This window comes from Lytechinus variegatus, chromosome 3, assembly GCF_018143015.1.
Source record: "Lytechinus variegatus isolate NC3 chromosome 3, Lvar_3.0, whole genome shotgun sequence".
Classification (NCBI taxonomy): Eukaryota; Metazoa; Echinodermata; class Echinoidea; order Temnopleuroida; family Toxopneustidae; genus Lytechinus; species Lytechinus variegatus.
In genome coordinates this window covers 23,119,290-23,140,164 of record NC_054742.1, presented here as the reverse complement: position 1 = coordinate 23,140,164, position 20,875 = coordinate 23,119,290, and the positions used below count along the sequence as shown (strand labels likewise).

At 35.2% G+C, this 20,875-nt stretch overlaps 1 protein-coding gene across 1 annotated transcript; it reads left to right on the top strand.

Moving 5' to 3' along the window:
* Window positions 1–894: 894 nt before the first annotated feature.
* LOC121410540 (synaptotagmin-1-like) lies at window positions 895–15,591 on the top strand. Its single transcript, XM_041602694.1, has 7 exons — window positions 895–1,346; window positions 3,507–3,704; window positions 5,812–6,066; window positions 6,577–6,827; window positions 8,039–8,168; window positions 10,597–10,725; window positions 13,025–15,591. The coding sequence occupies exons 1-7, from the start codon at window positions 1,143–1,145 to the stop codon at window positions 13,094–13,096; spliced, it is 1,239 nt and encodes a 412-aa protein (XP_041458628.1). The 5' UTR covers window positions 895–1,142; the 3' UTR covers window positions 13,097–15,591.
* The last annotated feature ends 5,284 nt before the right edge of the window (window positions 15,592–20,875 follow it).

Genomic DNA, 20,875 nt, shown 5'->3' with positions numbered 1-20,875 from the left:
AAATGAATGAAAATATGGCACTTTTTTCTAAGTTTTCTCTTTTCTTCTTTTTTCCGCCTCCTCCTCTTCCCCTTTCTTGCCTAGCTTCCTCTTTTCTTTCTTTTCCTCTTCCTCTCCTTCTTTTTCCTCTTCTTTTTTTCTTCTCCTTTTTCCCATTTTTATTTTTTCTCATGAAGGCACAATTTCCTCAATTTCTTCTGTTGCTTCCTGGGAGCGGTGCTCCCCGCTCCCGCACAATTTGACATCCTGATTGGGGGGGGGGGGGGCTATAGGCAGTGCTTGCTTTTATTAGCAACCACGCGCATGCTGAGAAGCCCGTTCAAATTACTGATCCAGGTTGGCCAGAAAATACTATTCAAACAATCAAGGATTTGTGATGAGCCGCCTTTCACGATCTCATTCAAATTTACTGAAAGCAGCGCTAATCCATTATGCGTCCAAATTTTATAACCACAAAGACGACAAATTAGTATAGGCGTAAATATTCATATCTGAATGACACGCGCCTCAAACCCAAGCTTACAACAACAACAACAATAAAAAAATTATAGCGGCCAAGCGAGAAAAATGTTGATGAAAATATTTTTCGGCCCCCCTATTGGCGAAAGCTGCATGGATCCGCCCCTGAGTTGCAATGGTCTCCTTCCCTTTCGATTTCATTATAAAAAGTGATTAAAATGTTATATTTTGTAAATATGTATATTGAACTATCATTGTAAATGTAAAAAGATTGAAAGAGAAAATCATATGATCGAATTGAATTGAATCTTTGCTCCGTCCGCTAGCCCCCTCCCCCCCCCCCCCCCCCCCCGCCGGCGGCCAACCGCCCCCCGCGCGCTAGCGCTAGCTTATAGCGAAACGTAAACCGAGAGAAACCATGGCGCACTTACGTCATCTTATAAACAATATGGCGGAGAGCAGTTGAGATGTGTGTGTTTGACTGAGGAAGCAGGGCTTATTTTTCTTGGGCTATTGACTTGTAGCACAAGGAGATGCGGGATTTATCTCTGGATTTCATCTTATAGACGATCCAGAGACTGTTATACTTATAGAATAGAACTGAGAGGGGGACGGTATAAAGTTAAAAATAAATCTAAGACTGTCTGAAGTCCAGAGTCAGAGACCATCCACCCGGCGTAGAAATGGGAGCTGCGAATTCAACGCGTGATTCGGCAAGTGAGTCCTCATCTGCACCCAAGGAGTCGGGGCAAAATGGACAGAATTTCCGCTCAGACAATGAGCGAGTTATGCAGCTTGCCAGGGCAATGACGACTGCAAAGAAAAGACGCCATCAGACTCCTTCATCATTAATGGCTAGTCAGGGAAGTGACTTTGAAACGTATAATGTGAGTTCTTAATTCATGGTTGGTAACTAAAATTGTGCAAAAATCACATGCTATCAATCATTCAATGATTCCACTCATTCAATTTCAATTTCAATGAATGAACAAGGTTATAATATAGCCTAACATGAATCATATAAAATGAATGACTCATCAACTTTAGGAAATAGCAGTTTAGGGTGGCTTAGGCAGCTATCATGGTGACATGACATGGGCTAGCTGGCTGCTGCATATCCATAGATCTCAGAGATGCCAAGTTCAAAGACCAGCTATGCGTGAGATTTTCTGTGAATCTGAGTGAGATCACAGACATTGTGTACAATGTATATGGGGATAGGCTGTGATAATATTAATAGTTGCGTGAGACAGAGATTTGAGGGGATGAACAAGAGTCCAAAATGCTTGAGTCTCACGCATAATTGATAATGTGTGAGACTTGGTAGCTCTGAGATCTAGAGTCTAGACAAGAATAACCATCATTTCTGGGGATTTATTTATAACCATTTTTTATACAATCCCCATTCACTGATGGTAGTGTGTTAGTGCGAGCCTGCATTTGTATAAATCATGTCGCCCAATTTCATTTGGGCCTAGGACCTATACTCGACTTGTATTACCTAGGGATACCCAGGGAAGTTTCTGAATGTAGGCATGTTATGCCTCTGTATTCAGTTCTAGGTTTTTCCTCAAGATGGCTGGCTCACTTCCGCATTCCGCGAACCGGGGTTTCGAAGTCATATTTTATTGGCTCATTTTTCCAGTATCTATCCAGGGCAGCTTCAAAATTGCACACTTGGGGCAGTGACAACCTCATTATTTAGGCTATTCCATGTCTTACGTAATCTAACATAAAAATAATTCCTATAGTTTTGGTCTTTGTCCTTAGTATGAACAATTTTTTACTGTGACCTCTGGTATGTTCACTATATTTTTCTTCTAGATTAAGTTTTGTACATTGATCATAACTGTTAAAGTGTTTATGTGTTTCAGTCATATCACCCCTAACTGTTCGATATGCCAGAGATGGGATTTTTAACTGTTTAAGTCGTTGTGGATAGGAAAGCTTCCTTAATTCAGGGACTAATTTTGTTGCCCTTCTTTGTACGTTCTCTAATGCATGTATATGTTTCTTCAGTACAGGGTTCCACACAGCATGGGCATACTCAACTTGTGGTCGGACAAGCGACTTATATAACAAAGCAAAGTTATTTTTGTCTAGATAAACAAAAGTTCGTCTGATCAAGCCCATAAGCTTGTTGGCCTTGTTTTATCTAGATTTTTATTTTTTTTTAGGTCTGAGCGATGACCCAATATTGCTGCTAGACTTTAATCTTTCTTTTATTTCATACTGTGCATATTCCAAGAAAATATCGAAAATATAATGTTACTGACGATTTATTCCTTATTTTTTTAATTTATTGCCGGAGAGAAAAAAATGGCAGCCGTGTGTGTTGCTAATTGCTGTCCTCTACGTGTAGAATGCCTTTGCTGTGGTTTTGAATTTCGTGTGAAATGTGTCAGCCCACTGAGAGTGTTTCCGTAACAACAAGACCGTTTACATTAAGTGATTTTGAAAACACTTTTGGGTGATCATATGGGAATGCAAGCAAAGCGATCTTCAAAACTGGTTTCCTGAATCAGTTTCCAGTAAACTAGTTTTAGAAAGCGTAATGAGAATGGGGTCTAAGTCCAGATTAATGAATTTGGAAAAGGGCTTCCTTTACCAGAAATATTTTCATTGTTTCTGTTTATTTCTTATTTTTTTAAATTTATTACCAGTGTATTAGTATTATTTTAGTATTGTGTTATTATAAATCATTATTATTGTAATTTTTATTGTTTATAATCATCATCATTATCACCATCATTATTTTGAATATTATTGTTGTTGTTACAGTACATATAACAATACAAATTGATAGCTGGATTTAGTACTCTTTGCCATAGGATACAAAGTCAAAGTGTAGCTATTATTACCCCCGGCTTTAGGTTGAGCCAACACTTTAACAGCAGCCATTGCTTTTAGGGAATTACTCTTCCTGGTTGCCTATTTATCTTACGTGTTACTGTTATACTATTATTAATTATTGTCTCCCCTCATTAACATAATCAACAATGATCATCTCCATTAAATTATTTTTTTTCTTTGAACAATCCATGCAGGAGAGTATCTTTATTCTGAAGCAGTTGTTCAAGCGTATGGATCCAGCTGTCACCAAAACATTGGGAGATGCCAAGGGAGAGGTGAAACTGTCCTTGAAATATGATAAAAGAAGGAGTATGCTTCTTGTAAAGGTGGTATCTGCAAGGGATCTCAGTGCAAAGGATATTAGAGGGCGCACATCCGACCCATATGTTCAGGTAATTTCATGGCTGATGGAGCTGAAAGAGGCGAGAGCAATCAATAAGCATAGAGATGTATATTATTGACACCAGAGGGCGGACTTCATCAAATTGCTGTGAATCCATGTTCAGGGCGGCCGCCATCTTAAAGAGGGCAAAAAATAGGTTGCTGTACGTGCATTACCTATGATGTAGATCAGGGCTTGGTCTGAAGTTTCCCCTCCTTTCAGTTAATTTTGAGGAAATCATGCCGGGATCGTGTGCTGCTTTCGGCTGTACATCCAGAAGGAAAAAAAGCCGGCTTATTAAATAGGAATAACAAACTAGAATTCAGTGTCCATTAAGTAGAAATCGTACGGTGAATCACTGATAATCCCATTAAATATAATATTGGAGACTATGCAACGTTAGCTATATTTAACACCACGGTTGTTAAATCTAACATCAGCCCAATCAATAAAGGACCACACCATCTGGTGTTGGAGTTACACTGCCACTGGTGTTAAGATTACCAACATTTAGGATGTTAAAATATATCAACACCAGTCTTGGTGTTCGATTTGAATACAAGTCGGAGAATGTTATGAAGTTGACACCATTTGGTGTTCATTTGACACCCTTGAACACCTGCAGAAACAAAAATTTAAACGAAAGTTTAAATCACCCATTGGTGTAAAAAAAAATACCAACACCAGCTTTGGTGTTGTTTCACAGTTCGGATTCACACCATTTGGTGTCCGATTTCAAGTTCTTCAACACCTGCAGCCTGACGGTGTAACTGAACACTAGGGTATTTTTTTAAAAATATATACCCCAACAACAGACAGTGTTGAGTTACTCCAGTGAAGTGTAACTTCAACAATAATTTTTGTTAAAATATTTCTATCCAACACCTGTCACGGTGTTGTTTCAACACTTATTAGTATTTGGTGTTTTTTTTACACTCTAAGTGTTGTTTCAACACAGTATATTGCTTGAACACTGAGTGTCAAATGAGCACCAAATAATGAGAATATATATATGGCTTATATATTGAATAACTACTACTCAGTCGACCTCGTCGTTTTTCCCCCGTTTTCTGGATGTTTAGTCCATCTCCTTTATAAAAGATGCATGGTTATCATATATTTTAACATAAAAATGTTTTGCCTTGTGATTTTAACGTTGCATACAGCATTAAATTGAAAATATAATGTAAAAAAGTGAAATGTGTGATATTCTCCCATAGAGCCGTGTGTTATAAATCCGCGCTCTTGCCCTCTTTAAGATGGCGGCTGCGCAATACATGGAATCACAGCCGCATTACGCGCGCGTCAATGCGAGCGATTACTCTAGTGTCAATAATATACATCTCTATGTCAATAAGTAACTTACAGGAAGAAATACAAAAAGACAAACTCTCCTCACTTTACTCAGTGGTATTAAATCACACAGTAAATTGGATGTAAAATATTCCCACTTTCCAGGGATAAAGCAAACAAACTCATGCTTACTACCATGTGAATGGAAACAATGTATCTAGACGTACGGTTTGTAGTTAAGTTGGCAGGTTATTACATGTACATTTGTTATTTTTGTGCCTGTATAAGCTGTTATTTTCGCATATTTCACAAATTGCCGATCAGCAACAAACAAAACGTCATTCATATCATTCCAAGTAAGGGTTTATTATGTTTGCAATGCCTTTTAAGGGCGTGAAAACAGTGAATTGGTATGAAAATATGGAAAAAGGTCTTCGCTGTTTTGCGCACCGAATTTTGTGTGCTGTCCGCATATGTGGATTTCATGTGACTTATCTAGCCAATTAGAGACATCTACCCTGCAAGGTACCCTGCGTATGGAACCTTGACAGAGTGTAAAGCCTGCTTTTACAAACGTTGCTCATTCTCCTGAAGATGACAAGAACACACTGTCACTTGTCAAAACATCAAGTTTGGGTGGTCCTTTCAGGACCAACACTTGCCCAAGAAAGGTACATCTTCTTTGCCATGGCAACCTTCAGAAGTTAAATATATAGAACCTGTCAAAATAAGAAATGATCTTGTATAAAAGATGGAAATTTGAAGATTCTTTTTTCATGTCATTGCTTAGCCTCTATTATAAAATTGAATACTTGTTTTTAAAGATGGATCTCATACCTGACCCCCATGATGAAGGGAAGAAGTCAACACAGTATGTAAAGAAGACACTTAGTCCTACGTATAATGAAATCTTCACCTTTAAGTTGAATGAAGAGGAAATATCAGAGACCCAGTTGAGAGTAAGAGTACTGAGTCATGATCCTTTTGGGAAGGCTGACTTCATGGGTGAGAACATCATTCAACTTGGAAGAATGGATTTTAGTGATATCATTACCAGCTGGTTTGAGCTGCAACTAGAGGTATGTAAAATGTTTTGGGAAAGTACAAATTCAGTGTGTCAAAATAGATTTATGATGTGACACTGAGATACAATTTTTTTTTAATATTTTTTTTTTTCAATTCAATATCTTTATCCCTATACAGCCCTGGATAAACTTAATTGAAATAGGGTTTGTATCAATGCCCTTTTAGAAATTATCAGGGAAAATCCACAATTTATACTTTTTCAGTCTACTTTGTTCAACTTTTTCTTAATCTCTTACTAGTTCTATTTATTTAACTCTACAATGGAAAAATTTATTACAAATGAACAGTAGCCACAGTGTACATGTATGTTACTTTATTTCATAAATTGATAATATTACATTGTCAATAAGATTAGAGGATCATCATATTTGCACTTTGTGTATTGTTTGAAAAGCTATGTCACTTTGTCATCATTTCAATGTACATGTACATTATGCATCAGTAAAATGTATATCAACTAAAGATATTGAAATGCAATTTGTCAACTCTGCATCCTATCATAGACTGATCTGGATATCCAAGGGGAGCTGAAGATCACATTGACATACCAACTACCTGATACCCTGAAGGTAAGGGTTCACAATGCAGAGGGATTGGTCTGCAGGGATCCTAAGAAGATGCCATATCCCTATGTCAAGGTACTTATCCCTGGCATACACAAAGTTGAAGAGACCAAGGTCCAGAAGAATACACTGGATCCAGTGTGGGATGAGACCTTTGATTTCTCATTGGCTCAGGAAGAATTTGCAAATAGGTAAGATGTGTGTGTGTGTGTGTCAGAGGGAACCCAACCAAATTAGAAATTCTTTTAAAAATAATATCTAAGAGGGAAAATGGTCAATATTTTCAAACATGGTGGGACGTAAGGGAATTATGGATTTTTATTTTCAAAATGGAATTTCAAATTGATTGAAGTAATGGTGGTTTTCGGCAGGAATGACTTGTGTATTTTCTTCAAAATACAAAACTACCATAATATCTTAGCCATAATATCTTAACCATATTATCTACCATAATATCTTTATATCTACATGTATCTCTAAGCTTATGGAGGTCTCCCACATTTCAAAATCTATTATGTCGGTATGTATTTTTTTTTCTGCTATTTGTTTCAATAATTAAAAAGAAATTATCAGGTATAATCATATTCTATAAGAATGTATGTATGCATATGTTATTCATTATGTCGTTTGCTTATTGTTATGTTATGCTGAGAAAAAAATGATTAAACTTGTATTTACTTTTGTTATTGGAATGTGGAAGTAAATAAATCAAATCTTCTTCTATTTTAGAAGTTTTAACATAGAAAGGTCCATTGCTCTTTATGGGTATCAAAAATGTACATGTACATATATGATTGATGGGAGACAAAATTTGTTGCTATCATTTGTCAGATATACATGAATTGCCAATTTAAGATTTTTGTATACAGTATTTAGTGATATAATTTTTCAGGCACCTTTTATTTTCTTATTCCTTGTTTATTTCCTTCTAATGTATATTCTTCAGTTTTTCTGAATTTTCAGATCACTCAAATAATGTAATAGAAAAAAGTTTTCCAAATGTGATTATATGAAATGAGCCAGCCTGGGATGAAACAGTTATTGTCTCGAGTTGTGAAAAGTTATTTGCTGATTTACAAATCATCATCAGTACAAAACAGAAATTTTGCTCAAACCAAGAGTAATATGTTAATGATCATACATTTAGGATACCTTTTCCCAGTTCACAACTTGTCGAACAATCCAACTATCAAAGTGTTTATTTACAATATACTCCTCTGATTATCATTATTTAAAAAAATATTAATGGCAATTATTGTTTTCATTAGGCTGCCAATCTAAATCTAAATATTAATTGTAGATTGGGTAATGGAAATTCCGAATAGACCTATTAACCATCAAATGACAAGCATGATCTTGGAAATACACATTGTTTGTGCCTTTCTTTATCTTCAAACTGCAGATATTTGGTCTTGCATGTACTTGATAAAGCTCTGATTGGAGACAGTGAGGATATGGGACAGGTGTTCATTGATCTTGATAATCTAGATATTAATCAGGGATTTTCAGGAAACTTTCCTTTGACAGATCTGGTAAGACATATTTTTTTCTTGTTAAGAGTTGGTGTAGTGAGGTCAAAGTGCAAAGGTCACAAAGGTTGTATACCAACAAAAATTTTTGTTTTCGCGATAACTAGAACATTTGATGGAACATCCTCAATCTTGGTGCACATTTGAGGGGTGATGATCTGAGTAGATTTGGGATCATTGGGTCAAAGTTCACAGAGGTCATTGGGAAATTGTGTGTATATAATGTGGGTCTGGCAAAGGCAGAGGCATGAATTTCAACTGCATGCAGTCTTGAGTCCTTTTTAGCTCATCCGGCCCGAAGGGCCAAATGAGCTTATGCCGTGGCGTCTGTCGTCCGTCCACAATATCAAAATGCTACTTCTTCGCCATTTCAATTCTGTTTGCTTTATATAATAGCACTAGGTGGGGGATTCAAAACTTCTACACCGAATTTTGAAATTCATTAAATTTGCTATTAAAAATTCACCCAAAATGCTTCTTCTCTATTTGTTGACCGATTTTGAATTCTTTGCTTCCATCTGGTAGAGAGCTTCATGAGGTTCACCAAACTTCTACACAGAATTTCGAATTTTTAAAAATAGAACAATTTTTATGATAATTTATGCGAAAATTGATTTATTCATATTTGTAAAAATTCACATAAAATGCATTTTCTTCTTTAAAGGTACATGCTAGTTTTGGTAACGATATAAAAATGAGTTCGTACAGAATCCAATGAAATGACCACCAAAGTGTCTGTTTGTATAAATAAAACGCATGTGCCAAAGAATTCTGGAAGAAATTGTGTAATTGCTGAGAAATCAGCAAATAAGCACAGGATTCGGGTAGAGCGTCAGGCCCGACACTCTAAGCAATAATTATACATTGTCCCACGTGCGCTTATCTGTGTTGGGGATCTTCGGTGTAAACATATTTCAGCGTAGACTTCAAGATTTCACAAAGTTCAGTTAATGTAACTGTACCAGATCTAGATCCTCGATGATATACTGACGATTAAGCCTTGTTTTAAAGACTTTCTCATGAAATCAGTGTTTACTGCAACTACTGGAATTTCTCTTTGTTGACACATTTTGATTTTTTTTTCTTCCATCTGGTAGAACTTCATGAGGTTCACCATACTTCTACACAGAATTTTGAAATTTTCAGTAGAACATTATGCTAATTTATGCGAAATTTATTCAGAAATCACAGAAAATGTCTCTTCTTTATTTGTTGACAGATTTTGATTTTTTTTTCTTCCATCTGGTAGAGCTGCATGAGGTTCACCAAACTTGTACACAAAATTTTGAAATTTTGTCTGGAAAATTATTTATGCTTATTTATGCAAAATTTATTCATAAATCACACAAAAAAAAAATTCTTCATTTGTTGATCAATTTCAATTCTGTTTGCTTTATATGATAGCTTGAGGTGGTTATACAAAATTTCAACACAGAATTTTGAAATTCATTAAATATGCTAATTTATTCATATATTTTCAAACTCACAAAAATTACTTTTTTATTTGTTGATTGATTTTGATTATTTTTGTTCCATCTGAGAGCTACATGAGGTTCACCAAGGTTCTACACACAGTTAAGAAATTTTGACTAGAAAGTTATTTATGCTTAATTTATATGAAATTTATTCATAGATCACAAAAAATGCTTCTATGTCATTTCTTCATCAATTTCAATTCTATATCCTCAATTTATGTCACCAATATAATTCACTACAGTGTCAACTGGGCTGAAATTAAAATTGTATTAAATTTCGTTGCGAGATGCCGGATGAGCTCCACATCATTGATGTGCTAGTTTCTCTTTGTTTTAAAGTAAAACATGGTTTGATGGCTCCATGCACTTTTGAAATAACTTATTGTAACTTACAGTATAATCAAAAGCACATTAATGATCAAACTACCAAATCTACAAGAATTGAAATATTTTGTATTTAGTCAAATTGTAAATATTGAGTGTGTGGTGTCATCAACCCTCATCCTTTGTGTTTTTTTTTTGCAAAGTTTAGAAGTTATTATTGAAATTTTAGTGTTAAAATCTTGTTTTGCTGGTTTGATTTTTCTTTATCATTCAAATAAGCTTTCCCTTGGGATGGACTGAATTCAAAAATTGGCAAACCAAAAAATGTCAACATATAGTGCATCATCATTTTTTTTTTGGGGGGGAGGGGTTGTTTGGTAAAACTGCAAATTGATAGATTGAACATTCTGTCAATGATTATACAGCAATTTTCCTAATATGTGGAATATGATCTAAGGATACTAGATTTTCATATGAAATGTTCATAATTCAAGATACAAGTCACTGATGCATGGAATTTTTTTATGTACATAGTCACTTTAGGTTTAGGGTAGACTTATATTGGGTTTCATCACTTAACATATAGAGACAGTATATCTCTGTGCACTGACACTATTTTCAATTCATTGCAGAAAAACTCTGAAAGGACGAGGACAAAGTGGTCACAGACTGCTACTGTGCAAGAGTTCCGAGAAGCTATGTATGCTCACTCTGTGTACAGGTACCCAGGTTTAGTCTTTCAGAAACACAGAGGCAACAAGGCAAGTCTATATAAAATCTATTTTTTTTTGCATATCATTATGTTTAATAAGAGAGAGAGAGAGTTAGAACATATAAGAAATTTGCTTTTGCCCTGTAAATTGCAGTGTTTTACCACTACTGTGGCTGACTCACATACTTGCTGTTCATTCAGGACTTGCAGACACAACAGTTATATTGAGAATTATTTCCAAAAATTTCAAGTCATTTTTGTCTCACCTGCGAAGCAAAGTGAGACTATAGGCGCCGCTTTTCCGACGGCGGCGGCGGCGTCAACATCAAATCTTAACCTGAGGTTAAGTTTTTGAAATGACGTCATAACTTAGAAAGTATATGGACCTAGTTAATAAAACTTGGCCATAAGGTTAATCAAGTATTACTGAACATCCTATTAGAGTTTCATGTCACATGACCAAGGTCAAAGGTCATTTAGGGTCAATGAACTTAGACCATGTTGGAGGAATCAACATCGAAATCTTAACCTGAGGTTAAGTTTTTGAAATGTCATCATAACTTAGAAAATATATGGAGCTAGTTCATGAAACTTGGACATAAGGTTAATCAAGTATCACTGAACATCCTGCATGAGTTTCACGTCACATGACCAAGGTCAAAGGTCATTTAGGGTCAATGAACTTTGGCCGAATTGGGGATATCTGTTGAATTCCCATTATAACTTTGAAAGTTTATGGATCTGATTCATGAAACTTGGACATAATAGTAATCAAGCATCACTGAAAATTTTGTGCAAGTTTCAGGTCTCATGATTAAAGGGGAATCCAACCCAAATAAAAACTTGTTTTTATAATGAAAAGAAAAATCAGACAAGTTGATAGGTGAAAGTTTGATCAATATTGGACAAACAACAAGAAAGTTATGAATTTTTAAAAGTTGTTAACATTGGTAATCACTATACCCATGGAGACTTCAAATTGGTCGCATATGCGATGGCATAGTGATGTAAGGCAAGGACTACTCTTCTATGTACTCCAGTACATATTATGGCTAAAATGTCATTTTTCCAAAAAGTTTCATTTCAAATTTTATTTTTCTTTCATGAGGACATAAAACAATATACTACCTGGGTTATATTTAGATTACTGCCCCAGGGGAATGGGTACTTAGAAGAAAACCACAAATCCCTGATAATAAAGTACATGGCCTATGGGAAAGTTGTCCTTGCCCCTTGTCATAATTTACTTACCTAGTTGCCAATTTGAAATCTATGTAGTATTAGTGATCTCCATTTTAAAGCAGCTATAACTTTGTTATTGCTTGTCCGATTTCTTTCAAACTTTCACCATTCTGTTTAATTTATTTTTCTCCTTCCCAACGCAACATTTTATGGCCAAGGCTGGATTCCCCTTTAAGGTCAAAGGTCATTTAGGGTCAATGAACTTTGGCCGAATTGGGGGTATCTGTTGAATTACCATCATAACTTTGAAAGTTTATTGGTCTAGTTCATTAAACTTGGACATTATAGTAATCAAGTATCACTGAACATCCTGTGCGCGTTTCAGGTCACATGACCAAGGTCAAAGGTCAATGAACTTTGGCCGAATTGGGTGTATCTGTTGAATTACCATCATAACTTTGAAAGTTTATGATCTGATTCATGAAACTTGTACATAAGAGTAATCAAGTATCACTGAACATCCTGTTCGAGTTTCAGGTCACATGATCAAGGTCAAAGGTCATGTAAGGTCAATGAACTTTGGCCATGTTGGGGTTTTTCGTTGAATAACCATCATATCTCTGTAAGTTTATTGGTCTAATTCATAAAAAGTGGACATAAGAGTAACCATGTATCACTGAACATCTTGTGCGAGTTAGAGTAGTATTCAAAGTCAGCACTGCTGCTATATTGAACCGCGTGATGCAGGTGAGACGGCCAGAGGCATTCCACTTGTTATTTCATACAAGTTGTACCATTACTACTTAATGAATAATTATTTCACCAGTGGGTTCTAAATGAAGTAAAAACTTGGACTCATTTCTAATCAGTCACTGTTATTGCTGTCAATCACTCAAAATGATAGTGATTTTCACTTTGAGTGTCATTAGATGTCATAGCTGATATGTAAGAGTAGGCTGAGTTTTTTTTTAATTCTCTAGAGTGAAGTGACTGACTTCATATATAATATGCAAAAGCTTTTCATTTACTGGAGACTGCTACATCTTTAGATAGATTACCATTATCTGTCACTGTCTGTAAATTCTTGTGTTTTAGTCTTTCCTATTCTAAATTGATGGAGCAACCAGTCTAAACATATTCCTTTGTTTTTGTTTATTTATATTCAGGTGTTGACAGTCCACAGTCGTAAGGCGGGATCTTCGGCAAAGGTTCGAATTGTGAATGGAATACCCACATAAAACTTTACAACAGTTCCAGCATAGTTAATTCTGAATCAGTTAAAGGTCCCATGAAATACAGCAAAGATGCTGATTTATTCGTTAGCTTAGTGGTTACTAATTACGATTCCATCAAAATTTTACCTGAAAAACGTCCCACATCAGGTTCAAAGGCAGTTTTATATTGAAAATTGAGCCAAATTCGCCCCGCCCACAAAAATTCAGCCCGATTTGGGTTTCGTATATCACGTGACAATTATGACGTCAGGGAAGGAAACTGCTGAGTGTTGTTGACGTTTGGAGCGTGAAGTGCCTATTGTGGTTGCACGTGTGGATTCAAAGTAAATAAATTGAATTGCTGGAATAATATTCCGAACCTGAATCTTCAAAGTCTGAAGAATCATACGCAGCTGATGACGATGCTGCAGCCATGATCAAAACCTCATAAAAATCTGTTGAGGATGAGCTCGGTCGAAACAGCAACTACACGAGGAACGTGTACAATAACTAGGGGTCCATCTACACTGCTGGGAAAACCTGCCTTCGATGACGTCACAATGATTGACAGGTCGATCGGTCGACTCTTTCGAAAATTTTAGTAGGTGTTCCCGTTGAAGTTCATTTCCATGTAATAACTCAACACCGGTTCGTCATACACATGAACCGATGGCAAATTCATTTTTTTGAAGTAAAACTACCTAATAATAGATATGTATCTAGAATAAGATGGAATTGGTGTCATAGGACCTTTATAGGTTGTCATACAAGGATAGGAGCAACTTCATAACATCTATGGGTCATAATATTTTATTCTACTCTGGGTGATTGAGAATATTTTTTTTGGTTGGTAAAGAATCTATACGAATGTCAGATATTCCCCTTTAATAACGGGCATTTAAAAATCAAGAATATTTGGGCTTATCATCTTTTCTCATGTAGTCTTATGCTATATTGAAAATATTTATTGTATCCTCCGAACCCTGTTCGGGGGATACTATGGATTTGGCCTCGTCCGCCGCCGCAGAGATTTCCTTGTGAGCGCTTTATCAGCTGCATTTCTTCTCCGATCATCTTCAAATTTGGCATGAAGGTCGAGTATGGTATAGCGAAGCCACCTATTGATTTTGGTGTAGGCGAAGACATCGTTGCCATGGTAAAAAAAGTTTTTTGTGGAAATAGCAGAGATGTCCTTGAGCGCTCTACCAGCTTCATTTCTTCTCCGATCATCTTCGAATGTGGCATGAAGGCCCATTATGGTAAAGCAAAGCTGCCTAATAATTTTGTAGTGGGTGGAGACATGGTTTTTGTGGAAAATTTGGTATAACCTGTAACTTCTGCTTTTTTTCCAGTTTGTCATAACAGTTGGCACACAGAAGAGTTAGGTTTACAAAATATATCCAGATTACTCTATAATTGTATTCCCCAACAGGTGATACTGGACAATGATTTAGGTTCTGCAGTCATGCTGCTGCATCATATTACTGTCATCAAATATGGTACCCACAGGCAAAATGTGGGCAGGGTCATTGTCGCCATGATAATTGGATTTATTTGTCAAATTCTGTGTGAGCTCTATATCGCAATGACGCGCTGGGTTTGGGGGATACATGTGCTTGGCTGCGTGACCCACCGAGCATCTCTAGTTAATATTTCTATTTATTGTTGTACTATACAGGGGTGTAAAGAGTTCGATTTGTTTTATAGCCGATTTCAGCTATTTTTGCTTATGATTTTCAGCTTAATGTCATTGTATTTTAGCTTTCTTCTGTACAAAAGTATTTGAGCTCTTTCAATCTCAGCTTTTTTTTCAACACTGCATGTGTTCTCAGCTCTTTTTGTTTGTGACACACCCCTGAATGTAGCTCTAGCTGTGTGTATGATAAACAGATATAGCATGCCTTAAAACATTTGTACTACAAACTGCCACATGCTGTTCACTTTATATCTGTAGTCCTCACAGTAAGAAACCTTTGAAAATGGGATTGGTCAGTTGTGTTCACTTAGGGTGTGTATGAATTACCAAACAGAACATGTATGTCCTGGACCCTGTAACAAGAAAAATGCAATCAATCAACTTATTTAATACAAGTCTTTAGCAAACCATTGATGGTCTACTGAATTAGTATTCTCTACAAATTTTGAATATTTTCTTTCATATTACAATGCCATGATATGTTTGATATAAGATGCTTTTTATCCTTTCATCCATAAATTCATTTCACCTTTTGATGATATTTATCAAGCCCCTCGAAGGTGGAGGGAGACTTGGAGATCATTAGTGTTCATCCGTCCTTTTGTTATGCTCACAAGCATTGTAAATAACACTGTGCTAAATTTGTACGAAAAATTGATCCGACAGACCTTTAAATTCAGAAATATATGAAGGTCACCAGCTGAGGCCAACAAACTTTTTATCTAATGTTTGTGAATACAAAACGTAATTTGGGAAACTATAAAGCAGGATAGGCAATAATTGTGAAAATTTCACCTTGAGATTTCTATTGAAATATAGTGTATTTATGAATGATTAGCATTGTTATTCTCATCAGTCTCATAAATGTACTTACTTTGTAAATGGTACATTTATTATCCATTAATGATTTTAATGTAAATGATAATTAAGAGATTTATCTTACAATTTGTATGAATAACATTACTTGTATATATTGATGTATTTTTTATACCAGATCTAATTATTTTTATGTGCAAGTTTGTGTAAATATTGAATCTTCCTTATGTAGAATTAACCTACTCTAGCAGGGATAATTAGAAAGAAAGCAACTCATTTATTTTAAAAAAAAAGTGTTAAAAGTGTGTGTTTTTTTTGTTTTTTTTAAAGTACTTTTTGCTGTGTATTTGAATCAGTAATCAATTCATTTTGTTTTATTTGATTTTGATATGCCATTATATACCACAAATGATATATTAACTACATTTAAATAAGGAAATATACATACATTGCGAGACAGACTACACATTAAAGAACAATGTATGAATATTACAAAGACAGTAAAGTGTAGCTAAGTGCTCTGTAATACAAAGCTTTATGGTAATGCTGATTTTTATACATGATTATGTACATTGATCATTATATGCAAACAAGCATACAATCAACTCTACTATTTTTTGTGCCCACTTTTCTCCATTGTCAGCCACTGAATCACTTGTAGATTCAGCCCATTCACATGTTGTTAACCTATAAATCATCATGGGGATGTTTTTACTTTTTATGGGTTCAAGATACGTATTTGCTGATTCACCAGTGAGTGTAAAACTGGTCCATGTCATAACTTTGCTAAAATCCAGGAATATAGGGTATGGATTCAGAGCAGTTCAGAAGTAAAGTAGGCAATATTTGAACCTGGTATTTCATTTTTACTGTGGAATAAAATATTTTTGTTAAAAGAATTATAATTAATGGGAAAAATATATAGATACATTAGTAGGGATTCCTCTTTCCTTAAAGGACAAGTCCACCCCAACGAGAAGTTGATTTGAATAAAAAGAGAAAAATCCATCGAGCATACGACTGAAAATTTCATCAAAATCGGATGTAAAATAAGAAAATTATGAAATCTTAAAGTTTCTCTTAATTTCACAAACAGTTCTATGCACATCTTGGGATGCAAATGAGAAGACTGATGACATCACCCACTCACTATTTCTTTTGTATTTTATTATATGAAATATTCTAATTTTATCATTAAATTAAGCAAAAATTAATTCCTCCCCGAACATGTGGAACTAGCATTATTCTATTAATACTATATGAATCAGTTGGTTCTTACAGTAAAATCTGTAAAAAATGAAATATTGTCGAATTCAAACAATAAAATATAAAAGAAATATTGAGTGAGGGCCATCATCGACTGTCTCATTTGCATATCACTGAGTTGTGAATATCTGTTTTATGAAAAAAGCACATCTTCAAAATGTCATAATTTTTTTATTGTACATCTGGTTTTGATGAAATTTTCAGCATTATGCTAGTTTGATTTTTCTCTTTTTATTCAAGTTAACATTTTTCTGGTGTGCACTTGACCTTTAAAAAAATCACAAATATGTATGAGTTTGGCAGTGTCTAGTGGAATCCATAGATCTTGACTACTTGTCCAATATAAACATTCCTCACAGATCCAAATATATATGAATAGATTTATTTGAATGGATTTTAATTCTATGAATGATATTTAGGTAAATTACTAAAGATACTCATGGTTTATTTTAGATTAAGGCAGGATTTAACCATAATAGCAAGCATGAATTCGATTCCTTTTCAAAACCATGCACTTATTCAATTTTTTTCAGTGTGTACGCCATGGCATTCGGCCATTGCGCAATCGTATTTTTCTATTAGAATTGATATGTTGAGAGAAATGATAATCCAATGATTCCTCTTAATATCTATTATAAAGGTTAAAGAGATGCAAATTGTGTTTACACTCTGTTCCTTGTCTCATAAGGAATATGATTATTGTAATTAGTACCAATTAAACCCTTTTGGATACTGAGCCCTCTGGTAATTAACATAATGGCAAAGTTACCACAATCTTATGTTTATGAAACCAGCACCCAATTTTTGTGTGGTCTGTGTTATTTGGTTTCATAGCCATTTGGGGTCTGTTGTAGAAAGAGTTGCAATCAATCACAACTCTAAAAATCATGCGCAACTAGATTTTCAACCAATCAGCAGCGCGCATTTTGACTTGTGTTTAAATGCAACTCTTTCTGCAACGGACCCCTGTTCACTTTTACTTTACTTATCTCTTTCATTGATAATGACCAATATGCAAATTAAATGTCATAAAGATTGCAGACATTGCAGAAAATGTTGTGTTCCAACTTATGATTTAATAATGTACTTCTGGATGGCATGTGTCAAGATTTTTACTTTGAAATAAAAAAAATAATTCTTTCTATTAGAAAATGTTATTTTGGAGTCTTTTTTGTGGAAAAAAAATGAATCAGCTAATCATGTGCCAATGTACAAAGAGAATAAATATCAAGATAAAACTGAATTCGTAACCAGTATGCTCTTATGCTATGCCCATGTAGATTTGCCTGCAAAAAGAGTGCTTTAAAAAAGTGGAAAAATGAAAAATACTTTGATAGCAAGTTACCAACACTTACAAAAAATGTGCAATAAAAACTGATCAGTTGCAGCCCATTTGATCATATTATATTCTTCTGATAAAGCTATATTAGAATATTTTCATTACTTTTCGTTTTTTTATGGGTCATGAATTGATGAAGTTTTTTAGTGAATTGGAATTTGCAATGATTTTCTTGATACTATGTGAAAATCTCTTGCAAAAAAAAAAGTTTTCATATTTTGTTGGTAACATTTTTGCTCGCTTACTTTACTCATTCATGAATATATTGAAATTTTCCCATGTATGCCATGGCATGTTCTGCCCCCTTGATTTTATTCACTTTACTATGTATGCACCTGCCACGCTGAAAAGGGTGTACTGTATTTTCAAGTGCTGAGATGCAATTATGATTCTTTTAACCCCAAAAGTACTTTATTTTAGCTCTTGGGGAAAGTGAGACTGCTTTTTTTTTAAGTGTCTATTCACATATGTCCACCTTTTAGTAGACAGAAATATGTAATTGGAAGCAATGCTGACCCCACAACCACACCTCTAATTCATAATTTGAAGCTACGCAAGCAGTATATAATTTCCGAAAGAGTGATGAATTTACAAAAATATTCTGCCATTAATAATAGATTTAGATCATATGAAATTCATATATTTTTTAGGTCAAGTCCATCCAGACAAAAAGATGTTTTGAAGAAATAGATAAAAGTGCAAGTACATTCATAAAATTTTCAATCCTGGATGTGGATGTAAAATTTGAAAGTTTTACTTATTTAAAACCGTGATGAGTACATCCTGTCTGGTATTCCGCAAAGAACGGTTATGTCACACACTTATTATGTCACAAATTCCGTTTATAAAAAATTGCTTCAATTGCTTCAAAATATTTAGCTGATACCAGTTTGCCTAAATTTCAATCCCCGCTTTGACATGATGAAAAAAAACTCACAATAAATTTGACTTTATATTAACCTGAATCATAATAGGGAAAAGAATATTTGGTATTTCAAAAGATCGTACCGTCTCTGCAAACCAAGACACTATATAAATCTTTATCAAGTCCTTTGGACCTCAATCATGCACTGTCATTGTGTGATTACTTTTGTCTCTTATTATGAATGGTGACCCTCTTCATGAATTACAACTGACCTATATTCATGTGTATGACCACTATCCTGATTTTATGATTACTGAACCCTTTTCATATTCCTGACGTGACGTTAAGTAACAGTCCATATGATAAGTAGGTGAGCCCCTTATCTAGAACCAAGATTACCCACAAAGGTACTTTATCCCCTATGTGGTACCGTACCCTTCAAAGTTGCCAGAACTGGCATAATTATGCTTTCTGGCATAATTTCGACCCTTTCAGCATAATTCATTATGCCGGCATAATTCTGGCATAATTAGCCTTTTTTCTGGCATAATTTCGACCCTTTCAGCATAATTTGGGGCATAATGAGACTTTTGAAGCAAAGAATCTTGCATGATAATAGCATATTTAGCCTAATTTTGATGTATTTGAAGATTGAAGACTTTTTTTTGCTTGTCAATTTTTTTGGGGGGGTTTCTCCTCGTCAAGTTAAGGTTGATGACCTTTTTTTTGTGGGGGGGGCTCCTCATTTTTTTTCCTGCTTCCCACCCTCAAATTTGGGTTCATGACTTTTTTTTCTTGCGTAAGATTAAAAAATGGTTTGGCATAATTTTTTTGCGTTTTAGCATAATTTCGTTGCTCCCCTGGCGTAATTGATTTTTTTTCACTGGCCACACTGGTACCCTTAGACAAGGAGTTTGAGGTACGGTACATATGTGTTTCCAGAGGCGTTCCGCCGGCCCCCCCCCCCCCCCCCCCTAGCTAGAGCTCGAGCTACTACTGTAACTACGGCCGGGCCGCGCGTTTCCGTTTTACACCCTGGCGAAGGCATTTTCCGGAAAAGTAGCCAAAAAGCGACTAGTGAAGAGTCTACACAGTCACGTCTCTGGTTGCATGCAGCGTGCGACACAGGCGAGTCCACCACCGCATGCAATTTGCACAGTTACTGAGCACAGAGTTCCTCGGCACTTCAGAGCGGCAGTCAGGAGTGAAATCAATATACATCTCTATGAGTGAAATCCGAACATGGGTTTTGCAGTCGCGTTGTTTATGATAGCTTTTTTTTCTAAAAATGAATTAAAATGAATAGAATGACAGACAAAATCAAAATAAACAGATACTCATAATGGAAAGACAAATTGAAGTTTGATGGATTGATACACTTAGAAGCTGCCGAAAGATAGATATAGAAGACTGATGAATAGATAGAGACAAAATAGACAGATAGATAGATAAATAGAAAGAGAGAGAGGTGGATAGATAGATAGAAAGAGAAAGAGGGAGAGATGGAGATAGAGAATTTGAGAGACAGATAGATAGATGTTAGATAGATAGAAAGATAAAGAATGAGAGAGACAGGATAGACAAATTAACAGATAGATAGATAGATATATAGATAGAGAGAAATATAGAAAGACAGACAGATGGATAGATAGAGGATTTGAGAGATAGATAGATGAGAGATAGATAGATGTTAGATAGATAAAGAGGGAGAGAGACAAAGAATATTAACAAATTAACAGATAGATAGATACTCTAGTTTAAAAAATAGAGAGGGAGAGAGAAAGACAGACAGATGGATAGATAGATAGGGAGAGATAGAGA

Bases quoted from the DNA above. Each gene is read 5' to 3' on its own strand.
- LOC121410540 (XM_041602694.1), top strand. From the start codon at position 1,143: ATGGGAGCTGCGAATTCAACGCGTGATTCGGCAAGTGAGTCCTCATCT. The intron at 6,067-6,576 runs GTATGTAAAATG...ATCCTATCATAG, and splicing joins GGTTTGAGCTGCAACTAGAG to ACTGATCTGGATATCCAAGG. The intron at 8,169-10,596 runs GTAAGACATATT...AATTCATTGCAG, and splicing joins ACTTTCCTTTGACAGATCTG to AAAAACTCTGAAAGGACGAG.